We start from the raw sequence: 25,909 nt of genomic DNA on the forward strand, positions 1-25,909 counted from the left end.
TTCAGGGGAAATGTTTGATGTTAGGATCGGTTTCAGTCTTAAAATAATGATGGAAAGAGGTCTTGCAGATTAACTAGGTTAGAACGGAGCCTTGTGCAAAAGATCTCTGGTTACACAGAGGCATGTTGGGTTGGAGACTAAAAATCTAGGGGTGAATTTGGTGGGGTTTTTGTGTTTTTTGAACAACCTTTTATTGGGTTTTAAAAACAAGGATCACGGGGATAATAAATAGACCAGGCATGTCCAAAGTCCGTTTCGGGGGCCTAATCCGGCCCACTGGTCGGTTTAATCCGGCCCCTGTGGCAGTTTATTTCTTGCGGTAAAATCATAAAAAAACCTCAACAACTTCAACCCTAAAAGCAGCTCAACAACTTCAATCCTAAAAAAAGGTCAACAACTTTGGTCAGCCCCCGTGGCCCTTCACTTCATCAAAACTGGCCCTCTTTGAAAAAAGTTTGGACACCACTGAAATAGACCAAGTCTTTTCCATGCCATTTGTATATCACAAAAATAGCATAATAAAATTTGCCGTAATATCCACAATGGGGAGAGGTAATATCTCTGATGAGGGGCACATGCTTCTTCTGGGGTAGTTTGTCAACCTTCGGTCCCCACCCTGCACCCAGTTTTCACCTGGTCTCCAAGAAGCTGTCAGCATGTGACAGCGGCCGCACCCTGGGAACAGAATTGACTGGCCGGCTAAACGAGGTGGGGGTAGCTGAAGAGTCTCAAACCCATGTGTTTTTTTAAAAAAATATTTTTATTTTATTAAAATAATTCAACATTAATACATACATATTACGAATATACAGACAAACACACATTTCCTACAATCCTTAAAAATATTCATACATACCCACACTCAATCCCACAGATACTTCCTTTTCCCACCACCATCCCTCACCCCACCCTTGTGTTAGACTTTCAATCTACTCAATTGCAATTTCTTTCCACTTCTATTACTTTCTTTCACACACTTTTAAACCAACTTTCTACTTCTTTTTCTGTTACACATTGTTATCCATCTTATTTAGTATTTCAGTATTTTATCATGGAAGAGTCTCAAACCCGTGGCGAGTTAGGGACTTCCCCAGCATGCAAAGACAGGCTCCTGCAGATTGAGTGGATGAGACCAATAGATGGGTTCAGGGGTCAAGAAAATGGCCTCTGCATGTGATGTAGAGGGAAGTGAGAGGCAGATGGGGCTTGTCAACCTGGGAAGGGAGCCCATCTAGGAGAAGGAAAACTCTGATTCTAAACCTCTGCTGCCTTGTGAGGTATCTTGTCTAGGAGTAAACCCTAGACAAATCTGGAGTTGAGTCCCTAACAAAGTTGGGTGGCTCACCTGCTTCCAGCAACTCCTGCAGTCCAGCTGGTGACAAATGCTTTCCTTTGGACCGCATCAGCAAGGCTGAAAGTGGGGTCTTGTCATCTGAGAACCCCAGAACCGCCATAGACACTGTCCAGGCTTGTGTGCCGGACAAGTCACTTTGGTGCTGCTAACACAGCAGTTTGCCTTCGCTCTCAGATGCACACTCCATTGCCTCTCAAGTCAGACAGATGGCAACAACAAAAATCGACAACACATGATTCGTATGTCATGGTGGTCAACGTATGAATTTGATCGTTTTATTGATTTATTGTGTTGTGAAATGTCTCGTAAAAATCACGTCTCTAGGCGATGTTAAAAAATACAAAACGAAAACATAGCAGTAAAAACCATATTTAAACAATAAAAGAATCACAACACACATAAAAGATAACCAGCATTAAAACCCAAATACAAAGCCAGCAGGGGGGAAAATGCAATATACATCATGGAAGGAAAAAAGCTGTCACATTCATGGCAATTCATTAAAACCGCTAGCTGTAACAAAGAAACTGAGAAACAGAGCCCAAAAGTCTTGGGAGAGCAAAGAAGTCTTAAGCTGGTGCTAGGAAGACAGCAGTGTGGGCACTAAACATGCTTTCCTAGGGAGAGCAATCTGTAGGCAGAGTGGGGGTGTTTGCCACCAAAGATGCCCTCTCTTTCTTGTGGCCATCCTCCATATTTCAGATTGCAAGGGTACATAGAAAAGTCTCTGCAAATGACCCAAGGGTACTCATTCCATCTGGTACTGAGGTTCCAAGCCACAAAGGAGAAAGTAGCAGGAAATGAGGTCACTAACTATAAGAGGCATCAGTCTGCTATCGGGAAGAAAGTCAACACAGGTTAGGTAAGACAGGCAGTCTATCTACCCCTGTCTATCTTTTCCCACATGCAAACCCAACAGGTTTATTATTATTATTATTATTATTATTATTATTATTATTATTAAAATTTTATTTATATCCCGCCCTCCCCAGCCAAAGCCATGCTCAGAGCGGCTAACAACAGTAAAAGTAATACAGCATTCTAAAATCAAATCATTCTAAAATCAATTCAAAATTGAATTAATGGCAACCATTGGGCTAGAGTTCTATGAGGATTACCAAAGGCTGTGCCTTGGCCAAAGGCCTGGTGGAACAGCTCTGTTTTGCAGGCCCTGCGGAAAGATGTCAAATCCTGCAGGGCCCTAGTCTCTTGTGGCAGAGCATTCCACCAGCCAAAAAAGCCCTGGCTCTGGTTGAGGCCAGCCTAACCTCCCAGTGGCCCGGGACCTCCAAGATGTTTTTGTTTGAAGAACGTAAGGTCCTCCACGGGGCATACCAGGAGAGGCCATCTCGTAGGTACGAGGGTCCTAGGCCATATAGGGCTTTAAAGGTTAAAACCAGCACCTTAAACCTGATTCTGTACTCCACCGGGAGCTGAGTTGGACCTCAACATTTCTCACAAAAACTAGCACTCTGAACTGTGCACGGAAACTAATGGAAAGCCCAGTAACCAGATACTGGAGTCCTGACTGGGCAGAACTCCGCAAAGAAAACCTTCCCCCAATCATTCACATGCTGGCATTTCTTTGCAGACAGCTACAATGCAACACAAAGTTGTAGCAGAAAGAAGTTGCCCCCCTCCTACTCTACAGTCAACAGCGAAATGTCCTAAGTGAGCAACGTGTGGGCAGAGTGAATGAAGCATAGCAAAAGTGCCTGGGTATTGAATTCCAGAGTCTTCAGAACAGTGTACTTCAACCTTGCCTCCCCAGGTGTTGCTGGACTTCAACTTCCATCATCTCTGATCATTAGCTAAGGTGGCTGGGGGTGATGGGACTTGGAGTCCGATAACATTTGGGAATCCAAGACTGAAGAACATTGCTCTTGAAGGCCCCATCCCTGTCTTGAGTAACCACCACCATATAGAGATGGAGAACTTAAGAGTGAGGGGCGAATCTCTGGCCCGTGGTCCAAATGTGACCCACCAGATTTCCCCAGTTGGTCAGCCAGGGCATTTAACCCAAACCATGCCCACCTACCCACACTTAAAGTCATATGCAATGTCAGATGGGACATGGCTGTAAAAAGGATGGAGCTCTCCACCCAAAAGTTCGATCTTGCTTGGTTCAAGAACATCAGCTGGTGCTGTGTGTTAGAACACACGCTTATATACATATGGAACTTCCCACATTTACCTGTATTTTTCGCTCTATAAGACACACCAGACCACAAGACGCACCTTGTTTTTGGATGAGGAAAACAAGAAAAAAAATATTCTGAATCTCAGAAGCCAGAACAGCATGAGGGATCGCTGCGTAGTGAAAGCAGCAATCCCTCTTGCTGTTCTGGCTTCTGTGATAGCTGCACAGCCTGCATTCACTCCATAAGACGCACACACATTTCCCCTTACTTTTTAGGAAAGAAAAAGTGAGTCTTATAGAGCAAAAAACACGGTATTCCCAGGCAATTTCAAAGCTGTCTTCAAAGCATCTGAGGCAACTCACAGGTGATATGAAAAACCTCTCTCTGTCTGAGAGTCTGGAGAGGTGCTAGCAGTCAAAATAGACAATACTGAGCTTGATGGACAGATCAAAACAAGCACTCTCAAATATTGTGGATCTCTAAAGATCAGTCTGATTGGCATGCCTTTTGCTGGCTGTGAAGATCAATTCTGTTGCCTATGGGAAATGAGCAGGCTTGTGAGTCTGTGGGAGTGTGGAAAAACTACAGAATGTGGTAATTAGTACAGAATTCAGCTTCCGGGGTATTTATGGCTTTTAAAAAGCTTGTAGAGATTCTGGCTTCCATTACAAAGAGACGTTTTCTAAACAATGCGTCTGAAATGGTATGAAATGGAAGTGGCCGCAAATTACTACACAGTGTCCCAAAACAGTACGCATTTATTTAGTTTCTGGAAATTTGTTCTCACTTCGTCACCAAATACCTCAAGCTGGCTAATAACAATATAAATAAGGCAAAATTAGAATGGTTAATCCCCAGTTTAAACAAAGGCATTGACAACACATTGTTAATCCAGGAAGGCAGCAAATAATGCAATATACAGACTTTGTGGGTTGCAGGAGTCATCAAGAATGAGGGATGCGAACAAGTCAAAATCAATTACACATTTGTAGTTGTAATTGTAAACAATTACACATAGGCTAACTTGAGTCTTTTTAAAAATTTCCAAGTATTATTAGTACAAATTTAGATAGGATTTCTGACCATTAGGAGTAAAAAGCACATCACTGAGTCACAAATGGTAGGCTGTGGCCAGCTAAATTCTACTCAGAGTAGATTCATTGAAATGAATGGACCTAAGTTAGTCATCTCCATTAATTTCAACGCGTTTACCCTGTGTATGACTCACATCAGATGCATCCTGTTATCTCCTTTCTATATGTGAAAACTTCAATGTGGTGAAATTATAGAATGATTTCATTCGATTGTGCAACCTCTTCAGCATACTGAAACCAGCATGATTCTGTTTATCTGGGGAGACCAGTCCTAAACAAAATTGTATATACTGTATATATAAGATAAAGCGTTAGAATAAAAGTGTAAATCTTTGTTCCTTTGCAATCAATTTTAGCACAAAGATTTTTTTAAATCAAAACCTAACATTCAAAAGGTAGCGCTATCTAATGCATGCCCCTAATCTGAGGTCATGTGCTCACATTTTCTAAGCCCAGCAGAGGTATTAAAAGATAACACAAGCCCTGCTTCCAAACTCACAATCTTATAGACGCAATACAAACCGAAACGGATAGGGGAAAGCAAACACTGGAGCCCTGGGTCCTTCACATATTAATTTACTTCAACACTTTGAATTTATGTAGATTCATTATAGTATATTATTATAACATTCTATATATATAGAGAGAGAGAGAGAATGTGTTATAATGATATATTAGCATATATCTTCCTATACACATAAAAATGTAAGGCTGTCGTCACTCTGCAGTTGGTGCGGCCGCCAATAGGCAACCCCACCAGCTGCAGTGTGGCATATAGCAGGCCCTTGGAACAACGCAGCGGTAGGTGAGCTGTTTAACAAAGTGGGAAGCACTGTAGTGAGGTCTAACGGAGACGGGAAGGTACTTCATACAGTGGTTCAGTAAGCCTCCACACTCTGTTAAACACACTTGCAGTGAGGGTTAACAGAGCGCGAGAGGGGGTTCATACAGCAGCTTAGCAGGACACTCTGTGAATCACCTTCTGCCTCCTTTGAAAGGTGAGTCGAGCAAGAAGGGTTGGCAGTCCCTAGTAGCTCATTGAAATATACTCGGAGTCGAGAGTGGATTTCATGCTCTTTATTCAGCTCATAGTGGTGAGGAGGAATGGAAGTTCCCCCAGAATGTCTGCTTTATATACGGTACATTATTTGCAAAATGGGCCCCACATGATTGGCTAATTCCAGGATTCTCCTATAGGCCAATCAGGTTGCGGATTCACTTCCACCTGAAGCTGGATTGGGTTGCTTCTGTGGACCAATCAGACTGCTGCATTCTGGATCCTATTGTTCTAGGACCAATCAGACTGCTGCATTCTGGATCCTATTCAACTCAGTACATAACACTCATAGAACTGCAAAAAATGCCTTATACGATATATGTGCCTTGTTAGGATTGTATCGGTTTTAGCAATTGGTTTTAACATTTATACTATTTTTGTAAGTTGCCTTGGGTCAGTTTTATGAGAAAAGCAACTGATAAATGTAACAATAAATTATCATTATTATGAATGTATCTATTTTAATTATATATATATATATATATATATATATATATATATATATATACACACACAAACACATACTGTGCATGAATACATTAACAAATTATGTGCACACACACCCTCAGAAGCATTGAAGATTTAAAAAAAAAATCTTGTGTTGAGTAATTTACCTGTAACCATAGATCATGTTTAGTACCTTTCCTCTCTGGCAGTACTGCTTGCAGGTTCTGAGAGGCCCTTGCAGGTGTGCGGAACTGTTTTGGCCCAGTGGGCCAGATCCTTATCTGACTACGTCTCTACCTGCCCACAAATGGCATTAGGTGTGTGGGGCAGGTGGGTGCGGATTTTGAAAAATGGCTCCATGTGCCAAATGAGGACACCAGATGGGCCAAATTGGGCCCATGGGCTGGAAGTTCCCCACCATGGCCCCTGGGGAGAAAATGCTCATCTCCTCCTCACCTGCGCATTCACTTACCTTTGGCCCCACACGGCGCAATGTCCCAGAGAGACAGGGAGGCGCACCGGCAAGGAGGAGCAACAAAGCTGGCTATGGCCACCCTCCCAGAACATGCTTCGGGAAAGCCCACCGGAAGGACATGTGTGCAGCAGCCTTGCTCTGTCAATGGCAGCCTCAGCCGATTGCGGGTGCTGCAACGGCACTGAATTTGGGGGGGATTGGCCTCAAAGCGGGTGATGAGAGGACAACAGGAAAAACAGTGGAACCAACAGCGCAGTGATGACGTTGGTTGGATTTCTCTGGAACATTTGGGCAAGCGGTTGACGTCAATTCTGAAGAAAACGGCATGTTTTTGGCGCACCCATACATACATGTGGGAAGCAGTTCAGTGCTCATTCTTATCCATGTGAATTCTCCAGAACTAGGAGCTCTCGTGGTCTGTTCCAGGAGCCCTACAGGAGACCTTTCCCTGCAGTGGTGCTGTTAGGTACAGTGGTGCCCCGCAAGACGAATGCCTCGCAAGACAAAAAACTCGCTAGACGAAAGGTTTTTCCGTTCGCGATTTGCCTCGCAAGACGAATTTCCCCTATGGGCTTGCTTCGCAAGACGAAAACGTCTCGCGACTTTTTTTCTTTGACTAAAAACAAAGACATGTTTTGTTTATAAAGTTAATTTATTTTCCCTTAAATTTTTGAACTGCTCTTTACAGTATGTGTGACTTTAAAGAGCAGTTAACAAACTGTTGTTGTACCAAATTTGGCTTTGTTTGGACTTTTTTTGACCATAGGAACGCATTAATTGATTTTCAATGCATTCCTATGGGATTTCGTGCTTCGCAAGACGAAAAATTCGCTAGACAACAAAAATTGCGGAACGAATTAATTTCGTCTTGCGGGGCACCACTGTAATTGAATTTAATGGTCTTGTTCTCCTCCCCTCACCCCAAAAAAGCCCATTGGATGTTCATGTGCCTTATTTTGAAATGTGCTAAACCATCCCTGCTCCGCTTGGGAGACCTTTTGCACATTTTGGCTGAGTCAGATCCTGGACTTCTGCCCCTTCCCCCCAGCCCTTCCTTGAAGGCATCACTGATTCTCTCCTCTGTTGCCTCCCCACCAAAATTTTAGATTCTAAACTTGGCAATGCAGGGATCTGTTTTTTGTTTTACTTTCTGAATCCATGTAACTTCTGGGCCGCCTTCTACTCAAATTTCTCTGGGTAGTTTGCAAGGATGAAAACCAACTCAATTGCCATCAGATCAACAACTTGCAACCAGTGCACCAATATTAAATCAGAAATCACCCAGAAACAGAGAAAAGTGAAAAATGCACTTCCTCTTGGAGATTCAACTAAAAAAACCAAAGGCAAATGTTGCCCATTTCTACTATTCAACACATCATCTTCATAATTTATGATACAGTGGAAATGGAGGATTGAAATGTTATACATATGTATTGTATCATAATTCATTGCTATCCTTATTGCAACATTATTTATGGCTAATTTATCCTCAGGAGACTCTACTTAGTTATCATTCCTAGTGATTTTTTGGCATCAGTAGAGATTTCTTACACTCCTCTCTTATCTTAATGTTAACTTCCTGGTAAAAAGACTTCTCTACTCTTGCAGGATATGAAAAAGCTACTTTTGGCAGGCGGCACAAACAGACTTTGGGAATTGGTACTTGGAATTGCTTGCCTCTGCTGGGTCCCTTCCTGCAACTCCCTGCCCTTTTCTAGTCTTATTCTGATTGCATTTCCTTTCACTGCATGACACTGCACCGCAAATCTCTACGAACCATTGCTGACCTTTCTCTTTCGTTTTTATTTGTTTTTATTCCTTCTTTGCGCTGTTCAGCAAAAACCAAAACCAAAAATAAAATCGGCTGGCGCGAAGATAAGAAAAACCGTTAATTCTAACCCTCGGGCAGCCGGATCTTTTGCACGTTCGTGCGGAGGGGTTTACAACCTGTCTTTTGCTTTCTCAAACGGCAGGGCTTCAGAAACATTTTTGGGGTATATTATTCCCACTTGGGGTCGTTCCGCGTTAAGAGCGGCAGCGGAGGTTTGTCATCCGCGTGACGCTCTTGCGGACGGAAGGAATCTGCAAGGGACAGGGACGGTGGCGCTTTTGCGCGCTTGCTTTTATGAGCAAAAAGCTCGGCATGGCTCCTCTCGTGTCCCGAAGAAGCCTTCCCGGAACTCTTCAAACCAGGCGCAATGACTCTTTTGCAGGGTCGAGGAGCCGCAGATCTGGCGCGCCCTCTCCAGTTCATCGCGCGCGCCTGCCCGACTCTTGCAAAAGCGCACGGGACGCCATCCCCACCCACGCGCCCTGATTGGCCACCCTTGGCACCCTGCGGCAGGATGAGGTGCTGGACCAAGAATCGGGGCGGGGACCAAGGTATGAGGCATGGCAGGGGCGTGCCCTGCCGGCTTCCACATGTTTTCTCCATAAATAGAAGGCGCCCCAAGATGCTCTTCCAACAGAACTTCACCACCCTCACCCAACTCTCGAAGTATTTCGGCTTTGGAGAGCGAAGATGCCTCAGACGCTCAAGCTGGCCGGCAGGGCATCCTTGCTGGCGCGGTGCTTTCCTGAGATTTGGGCTGATCCTGTCCTCAAAGCTCCGGTCAGGGTGATCAAAAGCCACAAGACCCTGGACGAGATGCCAGGACCCAGCGCTCTGAGCTTCTTCAGCGACCTCTTCTGCAAAAAGGGGCTGTCACGGCTGCACGAACTCCAGGTAAGCTTTTACCAGCGTAAAAGTAAAGGGTGTTGAATATCCTCTCCCCCACTTTTTCGTTCTTTTTTTTACCATTGATTTATCTAGGGTCGTATGTTTATAGCCGGAAAGGCACATTAAAACGGTCGCTAAGTTCTTCCTCTTAGTGCCTTGATGCTTGGAAATTTTTCTAGTCACATCTGCTTAAATTTAGTAGTGGACTGGTTTGGTTTCAAAGGGTAGGAGGCGATGCAAAGTAGGGTTTTTCTTTTTCTTTAGTTCGAAGTGTCTCTCGAATCAGATGGTGGGGCTGTAGAATTCTGCAAGCTTTTGAGTTCCACAGAAATCTTCCTCTGTGGAATGGAATAACATTACTGTATGTGCAAACTTTGATTCATTGAAACACACACATACTGCATGTTGGAAGTGTAGATTTTGGCGAATGTCCTTAAAAATAGTTCAAAAACTGGTGGTACCCCAGTTTTTCTTTCTCTGTTACCTTGGCTCCATCAAAAAAATTGTATGCTTGAATGTGGTGAGGTAACCAGATATTTTTCATCCTGGAGACTAAGGAGAAAGTGAGCCTCAAAGTTAAGGTCAATTCCTTTAAAAATTCCAGGAGATTCTGATAAAGAACGCTCCAACACATCTGTTGAAAATCCTGACTGTATCTATATATCTGTATCTACATCTATAACTATATCTTCAATGATCACTGGAAATTTTTTTCTAAAAGTGACAAGAACAAGGCACTGCAAACATTAAAAAGTTTCCCAGGGATGTTAGGGATGGGAAACCTGCAGCCCTCCAGATGTTTCTGGATTCTAACTCTCACCAACATCGCTAGGGATGATGGGAGTTGTAGTCCGATAGCATATGGAGAACTCCCCATTCCCCATCCCTGCTGAATGGGAGCATATTTTGTTTTACTCTGTTTATGCAATTTAAACACATGCTCTGCAAGGAGAATAAAACGAGGTACAAGGATCTTCCCTCAGGTGTACTTAACATTTCCGATGAACACCACTCATCTCCATCTAGGCTTGTAAAAAGCTATTTAAATAAGGTAGACTAAGCTTTCCATTCCTTGGCTTGCTTGTCAACACAGCCCTGTGAAAGTTTGGCAGTAAGCCAGGTTGACACAACTCTAGGTGTTTCGTTCTTTTTTTGCTTTGCAGTGTAAACCATTGGTGTCCTTTAAATACCATCTTTGTGTGTTTAAAGTCCACACTTCTGCAGTATAAATGGAGGCAGTTTAACTCATAATGCTTGCTTTGACTGCATGTGTGGAATGAACATGACAAATGTTGTATGATTTAGTCATCTTGACAAGAATGTTAAAACCTTTTCTTTAAAAAAAAAACTAAAAATGATCATTATATTAGCCTTTCCTTGCTCACACACGTTCTAAAAGTGTGAGAATTGCTTGAAGCGGAGGACGAATCTTAATTGGCCAGTTCACTAATCTGGTGACAATTTCCGTGCCTTGTACTCCCAAAACTTACTTGTCTTCCAACTTTGTTGATAGCTTTATACTGTACATTCAACATGAACGGGAATGTATAGTTCAACAGACCTTTGTGGGAATTTAGGCATAGAGAAAGTAACTTGGGCGGCAATCCGAGGCAGGTATGTTTACTCAGAAGTTAGTCCCACTGAGTTATTGGGACTTACTCCAATGTAGTCTTTCCCCTTCTTTTACCTTCTAATAAACATAGTTTTATAGATTCCCAATATATAACAACAATTACAAAAAAGGAAAATAAATACAAAATCCCAACTTATTCCCTTCCCTGCTCCAAGATGGATCAGTCTAATTTAAGTTTGCCAAAGTCTAATCTGTGACCCAATGTAGTCTTATGCACACAAAATCCCATTGAAAGGGAGAGTAAGGCAGGTGTTTAAGACTGCAGTTACATAGGTAAAGGTAAAGGGACCCCTGACCATTAGGTCCAGTCGTGGCCGACTCTGGGGTTGCGGCGCTCATCTCACTATATTGGCTGAGGGAGCCGGCGTACAGCTTCCGGGTCAAGTGGCCAGCATGACTAAGCCGCTTCTGGCGAACCAGAGCAGCGCACGGAAACGCTGTTTACCTTCCCGCTGGAGCGGTACCTATTTATCTACTTGCACTTTGACGTGCTTTCGAAATGCTAGGTTGGCAGGAGCAGGGACCAAGCAATGGGAGCTCACCCCGTCACGGGGATTCGAACCACCGACCTTCCGATCGGCAAGCCTAGGCTCTGTGGTTTAACCCACAACGCCTCCCGCGTCCCGCAGTTACATAATGAGGGGCTAATCCTTGCTTCTTCTTGTCCTGCTGCTTGCTGCTTTCTTTAGCGCTCAAAGTAAGCTCCATGAACTCAGTTTCAGAATAGGCATGTATAGGGTTGTTCAGTAATTTCCTTCCATATATCAGTGGCACTTGAAATGTGTTGAACTTTTCCCTGGATAGTGTTCTGTTGTGAGGATGAGCGTGATACAGCTTGTAAAGCACAATTTGCATGTGAAAGTACTATGTAAATGAAAGGCTGCTTTTATTTTTGTTTGTTGCTGAAACGTAACTCAGCAATGAATAACTTCCCCTTCGGGCTGTATCAGGTGTGATGGTTGGAACCGTGAGTGAGACTGAAAGATTCTGTTTGAAACAGGCCCCTCCCAAACCTAATTAAGGCAATGAATCATTCATTTAGCTTACTGTATCTGGCTCCAGCACCGGAGTAACGCATGTTGCGTCTTTATACAATTTAGTCAGGCTCCTGGTGCCCCAGAGCTATGCCAGGATGTCAGAGTGAGATTTCTTGTGGCAGTTTCTATGGTGTGGGGTTCTTGCAACAGAGCTTCCTGTCCCACCCACACCCCCAGAAAAGGCACCCACTTCTCAGTGATGGAATCACGGAAACGCAGTCCCGTTTGTAGGTCAGCTGATCACCACGACTGCTCTATATGGCCGCAAACAGCAAACCGTTTTTGCCAGAGAGGCAGTGCACTGTGCAAGGGCTGAATGAGATCTCTTAACTCTCACTCTGCAAAGAAGTCTATCTCAATGAATTAATTAATTCCATTTCTGTACCACCCTTCAACTGATGTTCTCAGAACAGTTCACGAGATAAAAATACAGGATAAAAGCTCAAATCAATAGTTAGAACAAAAACAAAACAATACCCCTCTCACCGCCAATACTGCTTCTCTGCTCTGGTACGAGGGACTGAAATTCAGTGCTCAAAGCCTTCCTACTTTAGCTATGGGTCCATGCTGCACACTTTTAAATTCACCTGCTTGAATATGTGCCTTTCCAATGCGGTTATAAAAGAACAGAGAAGATTGCAGGGTGCCGGGTGGTAACCCCACCTGCAATCTTCTTTCTATATAAGATTGGAAGCAATCCAGCAGGTGAAATTAAAAACGTGTGTGCATGGACCATAGTAAGTAGGGAGGGAACTAGACTTCTCCTCTTCTGTGTAGAACGTTCTGTGTTATCTAATAAGTTTTCCTCCTGCTTCTGTCCTAGATCGAAGGCAAAGCCAAGTATGGCCCAATGTGGAAGGCCAGCTTTGGACCCATCCTGACGGTCCACGTTGCGGATCCCAGCCTGATTGAGCAGGTGTTACGGCAAGAGGGCAAACACCCCATTCGCTCCGCCATCTCCTCCTGGAAGGATTATCGGGAGTGTCGAGGCCATGCGTATGGGCTCCTTACTGCGTAAGTGTTAATTCCTCTTCTTCTCTCTCTCTACACTTGGGGCTGAGGGGGGCAGATGTTGCAGGAGAGAGATTTCATTGTCTAGTCAAAAGAGAATCCTTTTTATCCTCTTTCTTTATACCATGACAATTCGGAATTTGCACGCTGGTGTGGGGCTTGGAAGCCCATTCAGCAGCTCTCTCTAGTCTTGTCTGGAAGACTTTCAAGATGATCTTCGTTACATGGAGCCATGTGATGTGGAGGCCATTTTGGGAGCAATCCTGAGACCCTACCATTTCCCATGGGCTGCTGGATAGAATTGAGAGCCTGGGAAACAGTGTGGGATCGGACATGGTTTTCAGTTCCTGTGACATGAAAATTTATGAAAGTCCCCATAGTAGGCAGTTACATAATCTACCACCTACACGCGGTGTGTAAGCAGCTCGCTTTAAAGGAGTTGCACATAACGTCCATTTCCTGCTCTCCCTGTCCTATACGGTATTTGGCACTCTTCCCTGATGAATGAAGTAGCAACCACTTGACTCTTACACAACAGGGGAGGGGAAACCTGTGAAAATACAGCTCTGATCTCCCCCAGCCAACGTAGTCAGGCGTGATGGGAGATCTGGACTAGCAACATCTAGAGAGCCACAGCTTTTACAGGGCGGACAACCTACAGCAGAGGCCTCTGGTAATCCTAAACGGGAGAATTAAGGCCTTTAGGCCTGACATTGGTGTGCAGGTCTACAGGATTGCCGGGTCTCCTGTGAGACATTGGCTGGAGCTGAGGAAGTAGATAGAGCCCAATGACACTTGCCAAGAGAGGGCACCTGTGTCCCCTGGAGTCCTTGAGAAGGATGCTAAAGCCTTGACATTTTAGCTCAAGGGATTAAGACCTGCAACTCTAGCTTGACTTGTCTTGCCTAGTACTACCTTGTGGACTGCTCTGTATCTGAGGTGAAGATTGGTCAGGGGAGGCCTGTTTATGTTCTCACATGCACCAGAGTGACATTCCCCCACACTCTAGACAGGTGGCAGGCTTGCCACTTGTCTGCCACTGTGGTAAGAGTTTGGGCCGAGGAGTCGGACAGCTGGACAAATGGGCCAGAGCTCCTGGTGCTTCACCATCACCATAAAGCTGGGATGGGGGGAAGAGTCCCTCTTCAAAGTACCACTTTCCAAGGAAAGAGCTGCAGTGTTTGCAAGCTGCTCCCTGAGCAACAATCCCTGGCCTGACTCTTATCAGCAGTTTCGCAGAAGCTCTCTCCGTTATTGCTTTGCTTGGGTTTTGTACTTCTCCTTCGGGAGCCTTTAACTCCAGATTCTGAGCTTGCCTTTCCTACTGGTAAACAGATAAAAGGGGGTCCCCCTTCCCCACCTTCCATCCTTTTTTTTGCAACCCTGCTCACTGTGGCTTCCTGTTCCTCGCTCTCGTGGTTTTTTTATTTCCCGGAAATGTGTCAGGCAGGAACTGTGGGATCCTTCCGGGGCTTGCACAAAAGTGCCAGCTGGGAGTGAGAAATAGCTAGAGTAATTCTATGACTCAAGGCTCCCCTTGGTGGGTGTTTTCTCATCAGCTGGGCTGCTGCTTCTGCAGTTTAGACACAGGATGTGAGTAATGAGGAGAAGCAGAAGAACAAAGCCACTGGCAGTTTTTCTCTTTCGAAGCACCGCTCATCAATTTCAGCGGGACTTTTATCCTTCCCTTGTGCAGGGAACATACTTAGATTCCCAAAGCTGAGGACTTGGGGTCCTTTGTTTTGAGGTGCTTGTGGCTGCCCCGTGCACGGGGTTTGGACAGGTCTCCTGCCCAGGGAGCTAACGGAGGCCTCTCTCTTCCATGCAGGGAAGGCGAGGAGTGGCAGAAAACTCGCAGCCTCCTTGGGAAGCATATGCTCAAGCCGAAAGAAGTGGAGTCCTACACTGGCACTCTGAACGATGTGGTCAGTGATCTGATCCGACGGCTGGAGCACCAGCGGAGTTTCCACGATCAGCATGTGGTCAAGAATGTGGCTGACGAATTTTACAAGTTTGGATTGGAAGGTATGTGTTTTGCTTACCGCATTTTGTGTGTCACCCTAGTAAACCACGCAGCCCAGATTTATATCGGTTGACATTTCAGCATCAGGGGAAGCCGGGATTCATCTTTTGTTCTTGTTGCGACAGCTAAGGTGGTCATTTTGAGCAGGCTCTGGGTGGGATTTTTTGGGGAATGTTTTTTGTTTTAGGACAGGGTGATAATTCAGTGAGATTATGTCAGGAACACCTTTCTCCACTGCCCGTCTCCTGCAGTGCCCCATTCAACTCTGCTCCTGCAAAGCTGCACCTGCCACTTCACAAAACCTCAGAACCTCTCCTGGTGTCCCTACTTCCAAATTCCTTTCGTACCATAAGCCAGAACAATGTGTTCTGCAGGAACAGGCACTGAATGCAGAATCCTCCGGCATCCTTTTAAAGAAAAATCCCAGTTTTCATTTTTGTTTCTTAAATGACAACAAATTCTAAGTTTTTAGCCCTTGTGGCTGTAAAGATGGACCTGAAAGGAGAAGCCAAAGTGTGAGGTTTTGTGAAGGAGGATTTACCTGAGCCAGGAGCTGGGACTATGCTTAACATAGTTAATTGATCTTTCTCCTATCTAGTGGAAACAGTTGTGAAAGGTGTAACTGAATTGGCTTAGTTTGCATGAATTGCAAAATCCAAATCTTGCAATGGAATTCTGAGAATTTTTTGGGTTGACCAGGGAGCTGCTCCATCAACACATTCACAATATTGAACTGTGCTTATATGGATATATTAAAAGAGTTCTCCCCCACCCCCACACACCTGTCACTCACCATGGATGTGCCAAACAGGTATTGTGAAAGATCCATATCTTGGTCTGACTCAAGTTGTTGAAGTGTTGTTGAAGAGCTGGGGAAATCTGTGGCCCCCGTAGATGATGTTGGACTCAAACTCCCATCAGCCCCAACCAGCAGGACCAATGGTTAGCGATGATAGGAGCTGGAGTCCGACAACGTGCAGTGTGGCCACATGTTCCCCACCCCTATTGCAGCAGATGTTTATTAGAGTCCCCCTGAAAGTCACATCCACACGGTTGGGCAAAGCAGCAAAAGGAGCCAGGCAAGATAGCATCTCCTCTCGTGGCTTAATCGATTTAATTGCTTTTGTTCTAGGCATCTCTTCCGTCCTCTTTGAGTCACGCATTGGTTGCCTGGAGCCCAAAGTCCCCCAGGAAACGGAGAACTTCATTAGCTCCATCAACACCATGTTCATCATGACTCTGCTGACGATGGCAATGCCCAAGGTCTTACATCGCATCTTTCCCAAGCCATGGCAGAAGTTCTGTGAATCCTGGGACTATATGTTTGAATTTGGTGAGTGTTGCTGCCAGAGCTTGTCAGCACCTTGAAGAGGAGCTAAGTGGCCTGTTGTTGTAGCACCAATCAGAATCTTTGTCGCTCACTAAGCAAGCTTGGCACAAATCGTTGCATTTCATTCTCACTACACCTGTGTGTGTGTGTTGGGGTTATTTCTGCTTCCTGCAGGAAGTTGCACTGTTTTTGTTGTGCTTGGAGACTACAGGTTAAATGTATGTGCTGCTTGATTCCATATGGCTCTGAAGGGTGGTTTAAAACTGATGCAACCACCGTTCCAATTCTGGAAAGATAGAAAAGATTAATCAACGTAGGTTTTAATAGCAGGGCCAAGAAAGCCCCCTGCAACACTTACCAATAATTACAGTGGTGCCTCGCAAGATGAAAAGAATCCGTTCTGTGATTTTCTTCGTCTAGCGGTTTTTTCGTCTTGCGAAGCAAGCCCATTGACGGATTAGCGGATTAGTGCTATTAGCGGCTTTTAGCGGCTTATCTGCTGATCGGATCAGCTGATAAGCGGCTTCGTGGCTTGGGGAAAAGGGGGGGAGGAGGGGAAAAACCAGCAGGAACTCGCAAGACATTGTCGTCTTGCGAAACAAGCCCATAGGAGATTCGTTTTGCGAAGCACCTCCAAAACGGAAAACTCTTTCATCTAGCGAGTTTTCCGTCTTGCGAGGCATTCGTCTTGCGGGGCACCACTGTATATGGCAGAGAAGGCCTTCGTAAAAGGAATATTTTTATAGGGTTTTCTAGATATTGATAGGATCCAGCTTTAATAACAACCTTATTCCAGAAATGCATTAGTACTGCTGCCACTGGCAAAAACAAACCACTAGATTCACCTCTGGGGAAGAAGCCATGACTGTTAAAGTGCTTTAAACATGTGATGAGAACGTGACCCATTCATAACCAGCCATTTAGCCTCCTTGCGGCTAGATCATGCAGCAACTTTCCTGTCTAGATAGCAATGCCATGGGAATTCAAAGAAAGGGCAGCTTATAAGCCCCTGAAATAACTGTTTGAGCTGTCTTCCTGCAAGAAGCAATTGGCCCAGGCTGACATGTCCGCGACGGGTGACTGAATGCCTTGCTTGGCGGCTCTCCCTGGAGAGCAAGTGCTCATCTCGTGCCAATTCCTTTCCAGCCAAAGGACACATTGACAAGCGGATGGCTGAAGTTTCGGAGAAAATCTCACGGGGGGAGAAGGTGGAAGGAAAATACCTGACTTACTACCTGGCACAGGAGAAGCTGTCCATGAAATCCATCTATGGGAACGTGACGGAGCTTCTGCTAGCTGGCGTGGACACGGTAAGCCTTTTGGAAAATGCTGGGGGGAAGCACTTCTTACAGGAGCAGGCTCCCCCCCTTACACAATTGGGCACTAAGTGAAATAGGTCTCTGAGATGGAAAAATAACAGAAGGCCCTGGTAGTGGCTGGCTGGCATGCTGTACTTTCCTGTGAGACAGACAGTGGCTTCTGATAACCCATTCTGGTTATCAGTGCCACGCCATGGAATCCTATATAATGACCCCTAGTTTGAGGATTTTCTTTGCCCTTTGTGCCTCTATCTCCTCTTGCAGGAGGGCAATTTTACAGCTATTAAGTGGAGCTTAATTTGAGCCCGGAACTTATTTTCTGTGCCAAGGCCTAGCCCTAGAATATGAAGTAACTGGGTTTTTGTTTTGTTTTAAAAGAACACCTCTGTGCACAGACAAAGTAATTTCCTGGTTCTGGGGCATGGGACGCTGCGCACACCTCTTTCCCTCTCTAGAAACACTCCCTTTCTCTTAATTGGTCATAATTGCAGCGTAATATCTTGGCTGTTCTGTGCAATGTGGTTGGCAGAACAAGAACCCTATATCCCCTTACCCTATTGAACTCAGTGGGACTTTAACTTCTGAGTAGGCACGTATAGGATTGCCCTGCTAATATTTACTCTCCTGCCACGCAAAGGAGGAATAACTCTGCTGCAGAAATCCCATTCTGACTGGGGTCCTAACTCCTAATAGCCTAATGACGAACCCTGTTCTGGTCTCTATCCCTGCAGATCTCGAGCACTTTGTCCTGGAGCCTGTATGAGTTGTCCCGTCACCCGGAGGTGCAAACAGCCCTCCACAAAGAAATTGCAGCAGTGATGAAGGGCAACGCCATCCCAATGGCAGCTGATGTAGCCCAAATGCCCTTGCTGAAAGCGGTGGTGAAGGAGGCGCTGAGGTGAGCCCCATTTTGGGAACAGATGGGAGAGTACATGGGGAGGTTGCTTGCTGAGGTTGCTGGGGGAAGCATAAAATGTGACCAGGTTCTGCCATTGCCTAGAATACCACTATCCCACCAACCTTATCCTGAGATTCCTGCATTGCAGGGGGTTGGACTAGATGACCCATGGGGTCCCTTCCAACTCTATTATTCTGTGACATTGGCCATGCTGGCTGGAACTGTTGGAAGCTCTATTCCCAACAACATCAGCAGAGCACCAGGTCGAGAAAAGTCAGTCTAATCCTTTAAAAGTTGCATTGAAGCTGACATTCAGGTGAAGGCCAAGGATGGAGCCTTAGGCAGCTGTATAGGAAAAGGAGGCAGATTCCCTGTGATTTGGCCACTAGCTTTCATCCTGATGATCCTTAAAGCCAGGAAGATTTAAACTTATCTGCTGCACTTTTCTAGCTCTGTGCACATAAGTATTTTTACTGTTAGCCGCTCTGAGCTCTGCTTCGGCTGGGGAGGGCAGGATATAAATAAAATATTATTATTATAAGTAAGAAAATCGGGTGCTTCCTTTGGGCTGCAACAGCTGCAGCAGCATAGTCAGCCAGCTGGGAGATTTGCACTCAAACAGGAAAAGGTGAGGGAGCTGAGTAAACATTGCAACATGTTGTGGGGAATCAATTCCTTTATATTCACTTTGGCTGCTCTGTTTTCCCCATGCAGGTTGTACCCTGTGATTCCTGGCAATGCACGCGTCATCTCAGACAGGGACATCCAAGTGGGAGACTATCTGATCCCCAAAAAGGTGAGCGTGTTACAAAATTGGATGCAAAGAGGGGATGGGGACGGATGATAGCCATCGTTCTCTGGGTGGAGCTAAAGAGAAGCAGTAGCTTTAAGAAGGCAACATCCATTCTGGGATATGCATGGCTCCTAAAGGGCCATAGCTCAGTGGCAGAGAACTTGACTTGTATGCAGAAGGTCACAGGTTCAATGCCCCAGCAGCTCCCAGAACGGCCAGCCAAGACTTGTGTCTGAAATCCTGGATAGCCACTGCCAGTAGATGTAGACAGTGCTGAGCTGAATGGACCAGCACCATGACTTGGTAGAAGGAATGTTCCTTTGTTCATAAAGGAAGCAAGCCTGGGAAGTGTAGCTTGGCTTCCTTGCTTGAGTCCTCTGGAGCATTCTGGCTCTGCAGTGCATCTGCTTCTGGCACACTGTGGTCCTCAGCCACATAGGTTGGTGGTGAGCAGATTGCCTTGTCTTCTGCTTCATCCTACACAATGCTCCTCTGGCCTATGATGTGCAACTGCTCCTTTAGGTCAGCAATGCTGCAGGCAGAGAACTGCTGCAAATCTGGAGTAGGAAATCCCAACACTTACAATATCTGGCCAAGAAAACACGTGTGTGGATCAGGTGGGCATTGCTTGGAAGTGTTGGACATGCACTCAATCTGTGCAGGGTCCTGAAAAAAATGCTTCTCAGCATCCTCTTGCAACATCTCAGGCACATAGGTATCCTCAGCAAACTGATGCATGTGCAAAGGGGTCCTTGCAGGAGGGAAAACTAGTGCAGGAGAAAGAGGAATGGCGGCAGAGATGCAGGCGGAATGAGGTTAAGGCTGCAGCGCAAAAGCTTTGCTCTCCAAATGAGAAAGGGAGGAAGCCATTGAAGGAGGACTGGGATGAAGCTATGAAGGCATTCTTCTTAGGGATGGGTTTTTTGACCACGTGCACCCTGACCTTAGGGTCCCTGGGCTGTTTTCCTCATGATGTTCCCTTTTCTTGCTCTTTCAGACCTTGATCACCCTCTGCCATTATGCTACGTCCCGTGACGCGAAGTACTTCTCCAATCCCAACTCATTCCAGCCGGAGCGATGGCTGCGAAAGGACGATGCTCACCACCCGTACGCCTCTATCCCCTTTGGCTTTGGCAAGCGCAGTTGCATTGGACGACGCATTGCAGAGCTGGAAGTGTATCTCGCCCTGTCTAGGGTGAGTGTCTGCAAGGAGAAAACCCTAGATCAATATTGATGGCCCCTAAGGGGCTGTTTTCATCTTATGGAACTGAGACGCAGTGGGCGGGTTTATCCCCAAAGCCCTGTTCTTGGAGGGACAAGAGGTTGCATTCACCTTCTGCCAACTTTTACACCACCATCCCTCTTGCTGACCCTGGTCCTTCTTTAAAGGGACTAGCACAGTCAGGTAGAAGTTTGGCAGGAGCCAAATCTAGTGGGCCTAGATTTGCAAGATTTCCTGAATCCCAGTGGAAAGTGAATGCATTCAGATCTTGTCTCTCTTTCCCTCTTCTGGGCAAGCTCCTTGATCATCTCCTTTGGCCTTTCTTCAAGATGACATCTTCGTTTTATGCCTTGTTGTTCCTTGCTCAGTAGCTGCCCTGCTAACAAGCCATCGCTCCTCTTGTCTTGCAGATCCTGATGCATTTTGAAGTGAAGCCAGAACAAGAAGGCCACATCGTGAGACCCATGACACGCACTCTGCTGGTTCCAGAGAAGGAAATCAATCTGCAATTTCTGAGCCGCTAATCAGGACGAAGCAGGACAACTGATGCTGGTCTTCCCATCAAAGCACACTAGACCTTGAGGCTGAGTGTGACAAAGCTAATCTTCTGGATTCTTTGGAGTCTGCTTGAAGAACGGCTGTAGAGCAGTGACATTGACTAAAGTCAGGCAAAGGGGCCACTGCTGCTTCCTCTCTTAAGTGGCACCCTCCGCTGTGTCTTGGAGGTCTTGCTAAAGGTGATTTCTCCAGAGCCAAAGTTTCCCAGCACATTATATAGAGTATCAATGTGCACTTAAAATAAACAGAGGGGAACTGTGGGAAGAGCAGTTTTGCTCTGAAACGCACCTGCTTTTCTCACTCAGTTTGATAGTTCCCAGAACTTTCGGGAAATCGGATGGAGAGCAAGGAGCCCAGTAACCCAGTGGCAGGTGTGACTGTACTGTATACCAAACTGCCAATGTGATATCTGTGCAACTGTGATTTCAAGGTGTGCGTACCCAATGCTCCATGACAGCAACCTCAAGAAAGGCCATCCAAAAACAAAGCAATACGGGTGAAGTGTTTGCATCTTCTCCACCGCAACATTGTCCATTAGGTGCCGTTGGCATATGTAAATCGTCCATATTAGATCAGTGTTGGATCACTGTCAGAATGCAGTCACCCAGGTTATCTCTCGCTTGTATCTTGAAAGTGATATTTAGTTTCCTTCTCAGGGTGGAAAAGCTGGTTTCTAGATGCAGGCGCAGTATTTATATCCCCACCCAGGTGTGTGAAAAGACCCCCAAAAGCAAGCCAAACTTAATTTCAAATTATATGTGGTTTTTTTAATCACTGAAGTTGAGGCAGTTGTACAGATCTTCCCTGTTTGGAGCTGTGGGAATGGAGAACAGGAATGTATTTAAGAGCCTTATTATTTATTATTATTAATATTGTTATTATGCTAATCTTTTGTATTTTAAATATAATCATTTATATTTAATACCCTTCCCCTACATATTTATATTTTTATAACCTATAAATTATGTGTACAAATGTTCTGTATTTTAAAAACAGCTGCATCGGAACAGTTCCTGTAACCAAAGCTGTCTACCTTAAAGGCTGTTTCTTTGGTGCTATGTTTAAATGTTATTTATTATCTCTGGATAATAAACATGAACTGGTTTTTTTAAAAAATCTGACTTGTTTATCTGTGACTTTGAGCTGAAACGCCAAACAGAGAGATTGTGATTGATTGATTGATTGCACTTTTGATCCCACCTTTCCTCCACGCCGCTCAAGGTGGCATTCATCGTTCCCCTCCTCTATTGTAACTTCACAACAACCCTGTAAGGTTGGGTAGGCTGAGAGTGAGTTACTGGCCCACAATCACCCATCACTGATGGTTAACTCCCAGCACCCATCACAGTGCAACTCCCAAGGTGGCCAAGCCATCATGGTTAAACTGAAGCGGCAGACGTAATTCTAAAAGAGTTCCAACATTACAAAACAGCTCATGACTTGTTCTCTCCTACACCTTATCATTAACCAGTGTGCCAAAAAGCTTTTTCCTCCTACAGAGTTCCATGGAGCAGCCACTCACAGTGCAAAATCCTTTCCCTTCCCCACCCGTAGTGTAGTTATACCAAGTTTGTCTAGGTTAGCGCACCCGACAAACTGAGCCCATTTTTAAACCCCAAGGAAATGCACCACGGAGGGCTCGGAAGGGCTGGCGCCCACATCCAGGAAACCTGGGCAGTTGCTGAAGCCCCATTGGCCAAGCAGGACCCACAGCTGACCCCTGCCCTGAGCCAGGAGGCTGGCTCTGACAAACCCTTAAATTCCCACCCCCCACGCTGGTAGCATCACTCTGGGTCAATGTGAATGGCAGATAGACCCAGCCACCCAATGGTTGCAGCATTGTTGCTCTCCATCACTGCCCATAGCTGTCAAATTACAGATTTGAAAATAAGGGACCAGCAGCCTCGAAAATAAGGGATCAGCAGCCAAAATAAGGGATTTTCGGCAACCAGCTGAAATACGAAGTTAAAAGGGACCAGATAATTTTGGAGAGCAGCGCCGGATTTTAGCCCTTCATTTCCAGAGGTTGCTGCTCAAGACACCAGCCGATGAAACACTGCAATTAAATAACTACAAGTAGCAACCACTTTTCGCGCAAAACGAAGTCCAAGCTACGAAGATGCTGCTGCAGTTCTGTATCTTTTCTCTTGTGTTCCATCTGCAGCTCCCAGTTCCATCAGGTGGGGCGGGAGGAAGGGGGGGGGGGGAAATAGCGCCCAAAGTAAGCCCACAGATCAGACCATCTATGCTAGTCTACCACTACAAATCTATGGGAGAAGCGCTTGCGGTCCTTCCTCCGCTTTCCCCACTATGGTTAGCCCTTGGAACACCTGCCCGCACCTCCGCCACCTCCTCCTCTCTCTGAACTGCTTTTTCTATGGTTGCTCTCGCTCTCCTCTCAAGGCTCCTCAGCAATTCATGGGTCGCACCAGGCTGCCCATCTCATCCGGGTCCTTCAGCGGTGCAGCCGCAGTACGGTCTAGTGGGAGTGGCGGCGGCGGGCAGAGGGGAGACCCCAGGCAGAGACGCTCAGTTTGGTGGCCGCGAGGAGGATGGCAGCGGAAGGGCATGAGGCGCCTGTCAGTCCCGGCGGGGAGGGGCTCCCGGGGGTCGAGGCTGGTGAGAGGAGGCCAGAGGGGGGCGGGCCGGGGAGCCAAGCAACACACTTGGAGTCTCCCTCCTCCCTGGCCGGCAGGGATGGAGGGAGAGGAGCTGCTTCCTTTGAAACCCAGGAAATTTACGGGACATCATCAATAAGGGACAGCAGCGGGACACGGCGCTGGGATAAGGGATTTTCCCGCCAAATAAGGGACGGTTGACAGCTATGTCACTGTCTCCACATCAGACAGTGGAGCCACGCCCCCTGGATCCACCCCTCTCTGGTAAGGCAGTGCAGTGCAACAGGGGCAGGAAAAGAAAGGCTTGTATAAAGGGGAAATAGCACCATCTGAAGCAGAGTGTTAATAAGAGGCCAAGACTTGGGATAAATAAATAATATAAATAAATTTTTATTTATACCCTGCCCTTCCCGGTTCAGAAAACCGGGCTCAGGGCGGCTAACAACAATTTAAAACACTTAATTGATGCAACAAAAAAACAGCATAAAATGTGAATAACAATAAATTCAGAATTCAAAAATCAATTTAGGGGGGAAATACATCCAATAAACATTAGATAATCCCCAGGGCTAGCTGGCTGAATTGGTCCTACTTGGGCCAGCGAGGAGACCAGGGGAGAATTAGCTGTGGGATCCCAGAGTGGGTAATCTTCATAAAAGGGGAGGGGGAGGGAAGGAAGGGGAATAAAAGATCAGGCTAAGTTCAAATTGAAAACCAGGCGGAATAGCTCTGTCTTACAGGCCCTGTGGAAGGAAGTTAAATCCTGCAGGGCCCTGGTCTCATGGGACAGAGCATTCCACCAGGTTGGAGCCATCACTGAGAAGGCCCTGGCCCTGGTGGGGGATAATCTGACTTCCTTAGGGCCCGGGATCTCTAAACTATGATTATTCATGGACCTTAAGGGCATACCAGGAGAGGCCGTCCAGTAAATATAAGGGCCCTAAGCAATAAGCAGTGTCCAGGCTACTCCTGCTACCTCTGATTCAAAGCACACAGATGCCAAGTGGTGCAGACGTCCCCTTGCCTGGGCCAAGCTGGAACATGATTCAACTGCCTTTCCTGCTGGCTGTTCCTTCCAGTCTTTTATAGTGCCTACTTGCTGGAAACATCTATTGAGGAAGGCTCAGCATCCAAACATGCCCATACCAGAACCTTGTGTTACTGTAGCGATACTTTGCACTCAGACTTGCCCTTCATCCCTTGTAGGAAGACAAAGACAAAGAGATGGTGGCTATTTACTTTACTTCCTTGTGTGTTGGACATATCACTGGGAAACCCCCGTGAAGCCATAAGCAAACTCGGCCCTCCAGATCTTTTTGGACTACAACTCCCATCATCCCTAGCTAACAGGACCAGTGGTCAGGGATGATGGGAGTTGTAGTCCCAAAACATCTGGAGAGTCGAGTTTGCCTATGCTTGCCCCAGTGCGTGTGTGTGTGTGTGTGTGTGTGTGTGTGAGAGAGAGAGAGAGAGAGAGAGAGAGAGAGAGAGAGAGAGAGAGAGAGATGAGAATGAGAGGAGGGGAGGGGAGAGAGGGAGAATTTATTTAATGCTTTCATAAAATCATAGAATTGAATAATAGACTAGTAGCTGGAAGGGATCCCAGGGGTCATCTAGTCCAACCCCCTTGCAATGCAGGAACCTCAGCTAAAGCATCCCTGGCAGTTGGCCATCCAACCTCTGCTTAAAAACCTCCAGTGAAGGATTGTCCACAACCTCTACTGTCGAACAGCTCTTACTGTCAGAAAGTTCTTCCTGATGTTTAATCGGAAACACCTTTCTTGTAACTTGAATCCATTAGTTCTGGTCCTACCCTCCACAGCAGGAGAAAACAAGCTTTCTCCATCTTCCATGTGACAGCCCTTTAGATACAGTGGTGCCTCGCAAGACGAAATTAATCCGTTCCGCGAGTCTCTTCGTCTTGCGGTTTTTTCGTCTTGCGAAGCACGGCTATTAGCGGCTTAGCGGCTTAGCAGCTATTAGCGGCTTAGTGGCTTAGCGGCTATTAATGGCTTAGCGGCTTTAAGAAAAAGGAAACAAACTCGCAAGAACTCGCAAGACCTTGCGAAGCAAGCCCATAGGGAAATTTGTCTTGCGGAACGACTCAAAAAAATGGAACTCTTTCGTCTAGCGAGTTTTTCGTCTTGCGAGGCATTCGTCTTGCTGGGCATGTTACAGAA

At 46.0% G+C, this 25,909-nt stretch overlaps 1 protein-coding gene across 1 annotated transcript; it reads left to right on the plus strand.

The window, feature by feature from the left end:
* The first annotated feature begins 9,026 nt into the window (after positions 1-9,026).
* CYP27B1 (cytochrome P450 family 27 subfamily B member 1) lies at positions 9,027-22,227 on the plus strand. Its single transcript, XM_083484872.1, has 9 exons — positions 9,027-9,293; positions 12,781-12,971; positions 14,797-14,993; positions 16,124-16,324; positions 17,468-17,631; positions 18,372-18,538; positions 19,253-19,334; positions 20,329-20,526; positions 20,964-22,227. Exons 1-9 carry the CDS (start codon positions 9,090-9,092, stop codon positions 21,075-21,077), a joined length of 1,518 nt encoding a protein of 505 aa, XP_083340998.1. The 5' UTR covers positions 9,027-9,089; the 3' UTR covers positions 21,078-22,227.
* Positions 22,228-25,909: the final 3,682 nt, after the last annotated feature.

Source organism: Podarcis liolepis (genome assembly GCF_965112155.1).
Source record: "Podarcis liolepis genome assembly, chromosome: 2".
Lineage (NCBI taxonomy): Eukaryota > Metazoa > Chordata > Lepidosauria > Squamata > Lacertidae > Podarcis > Podarcis liolepis.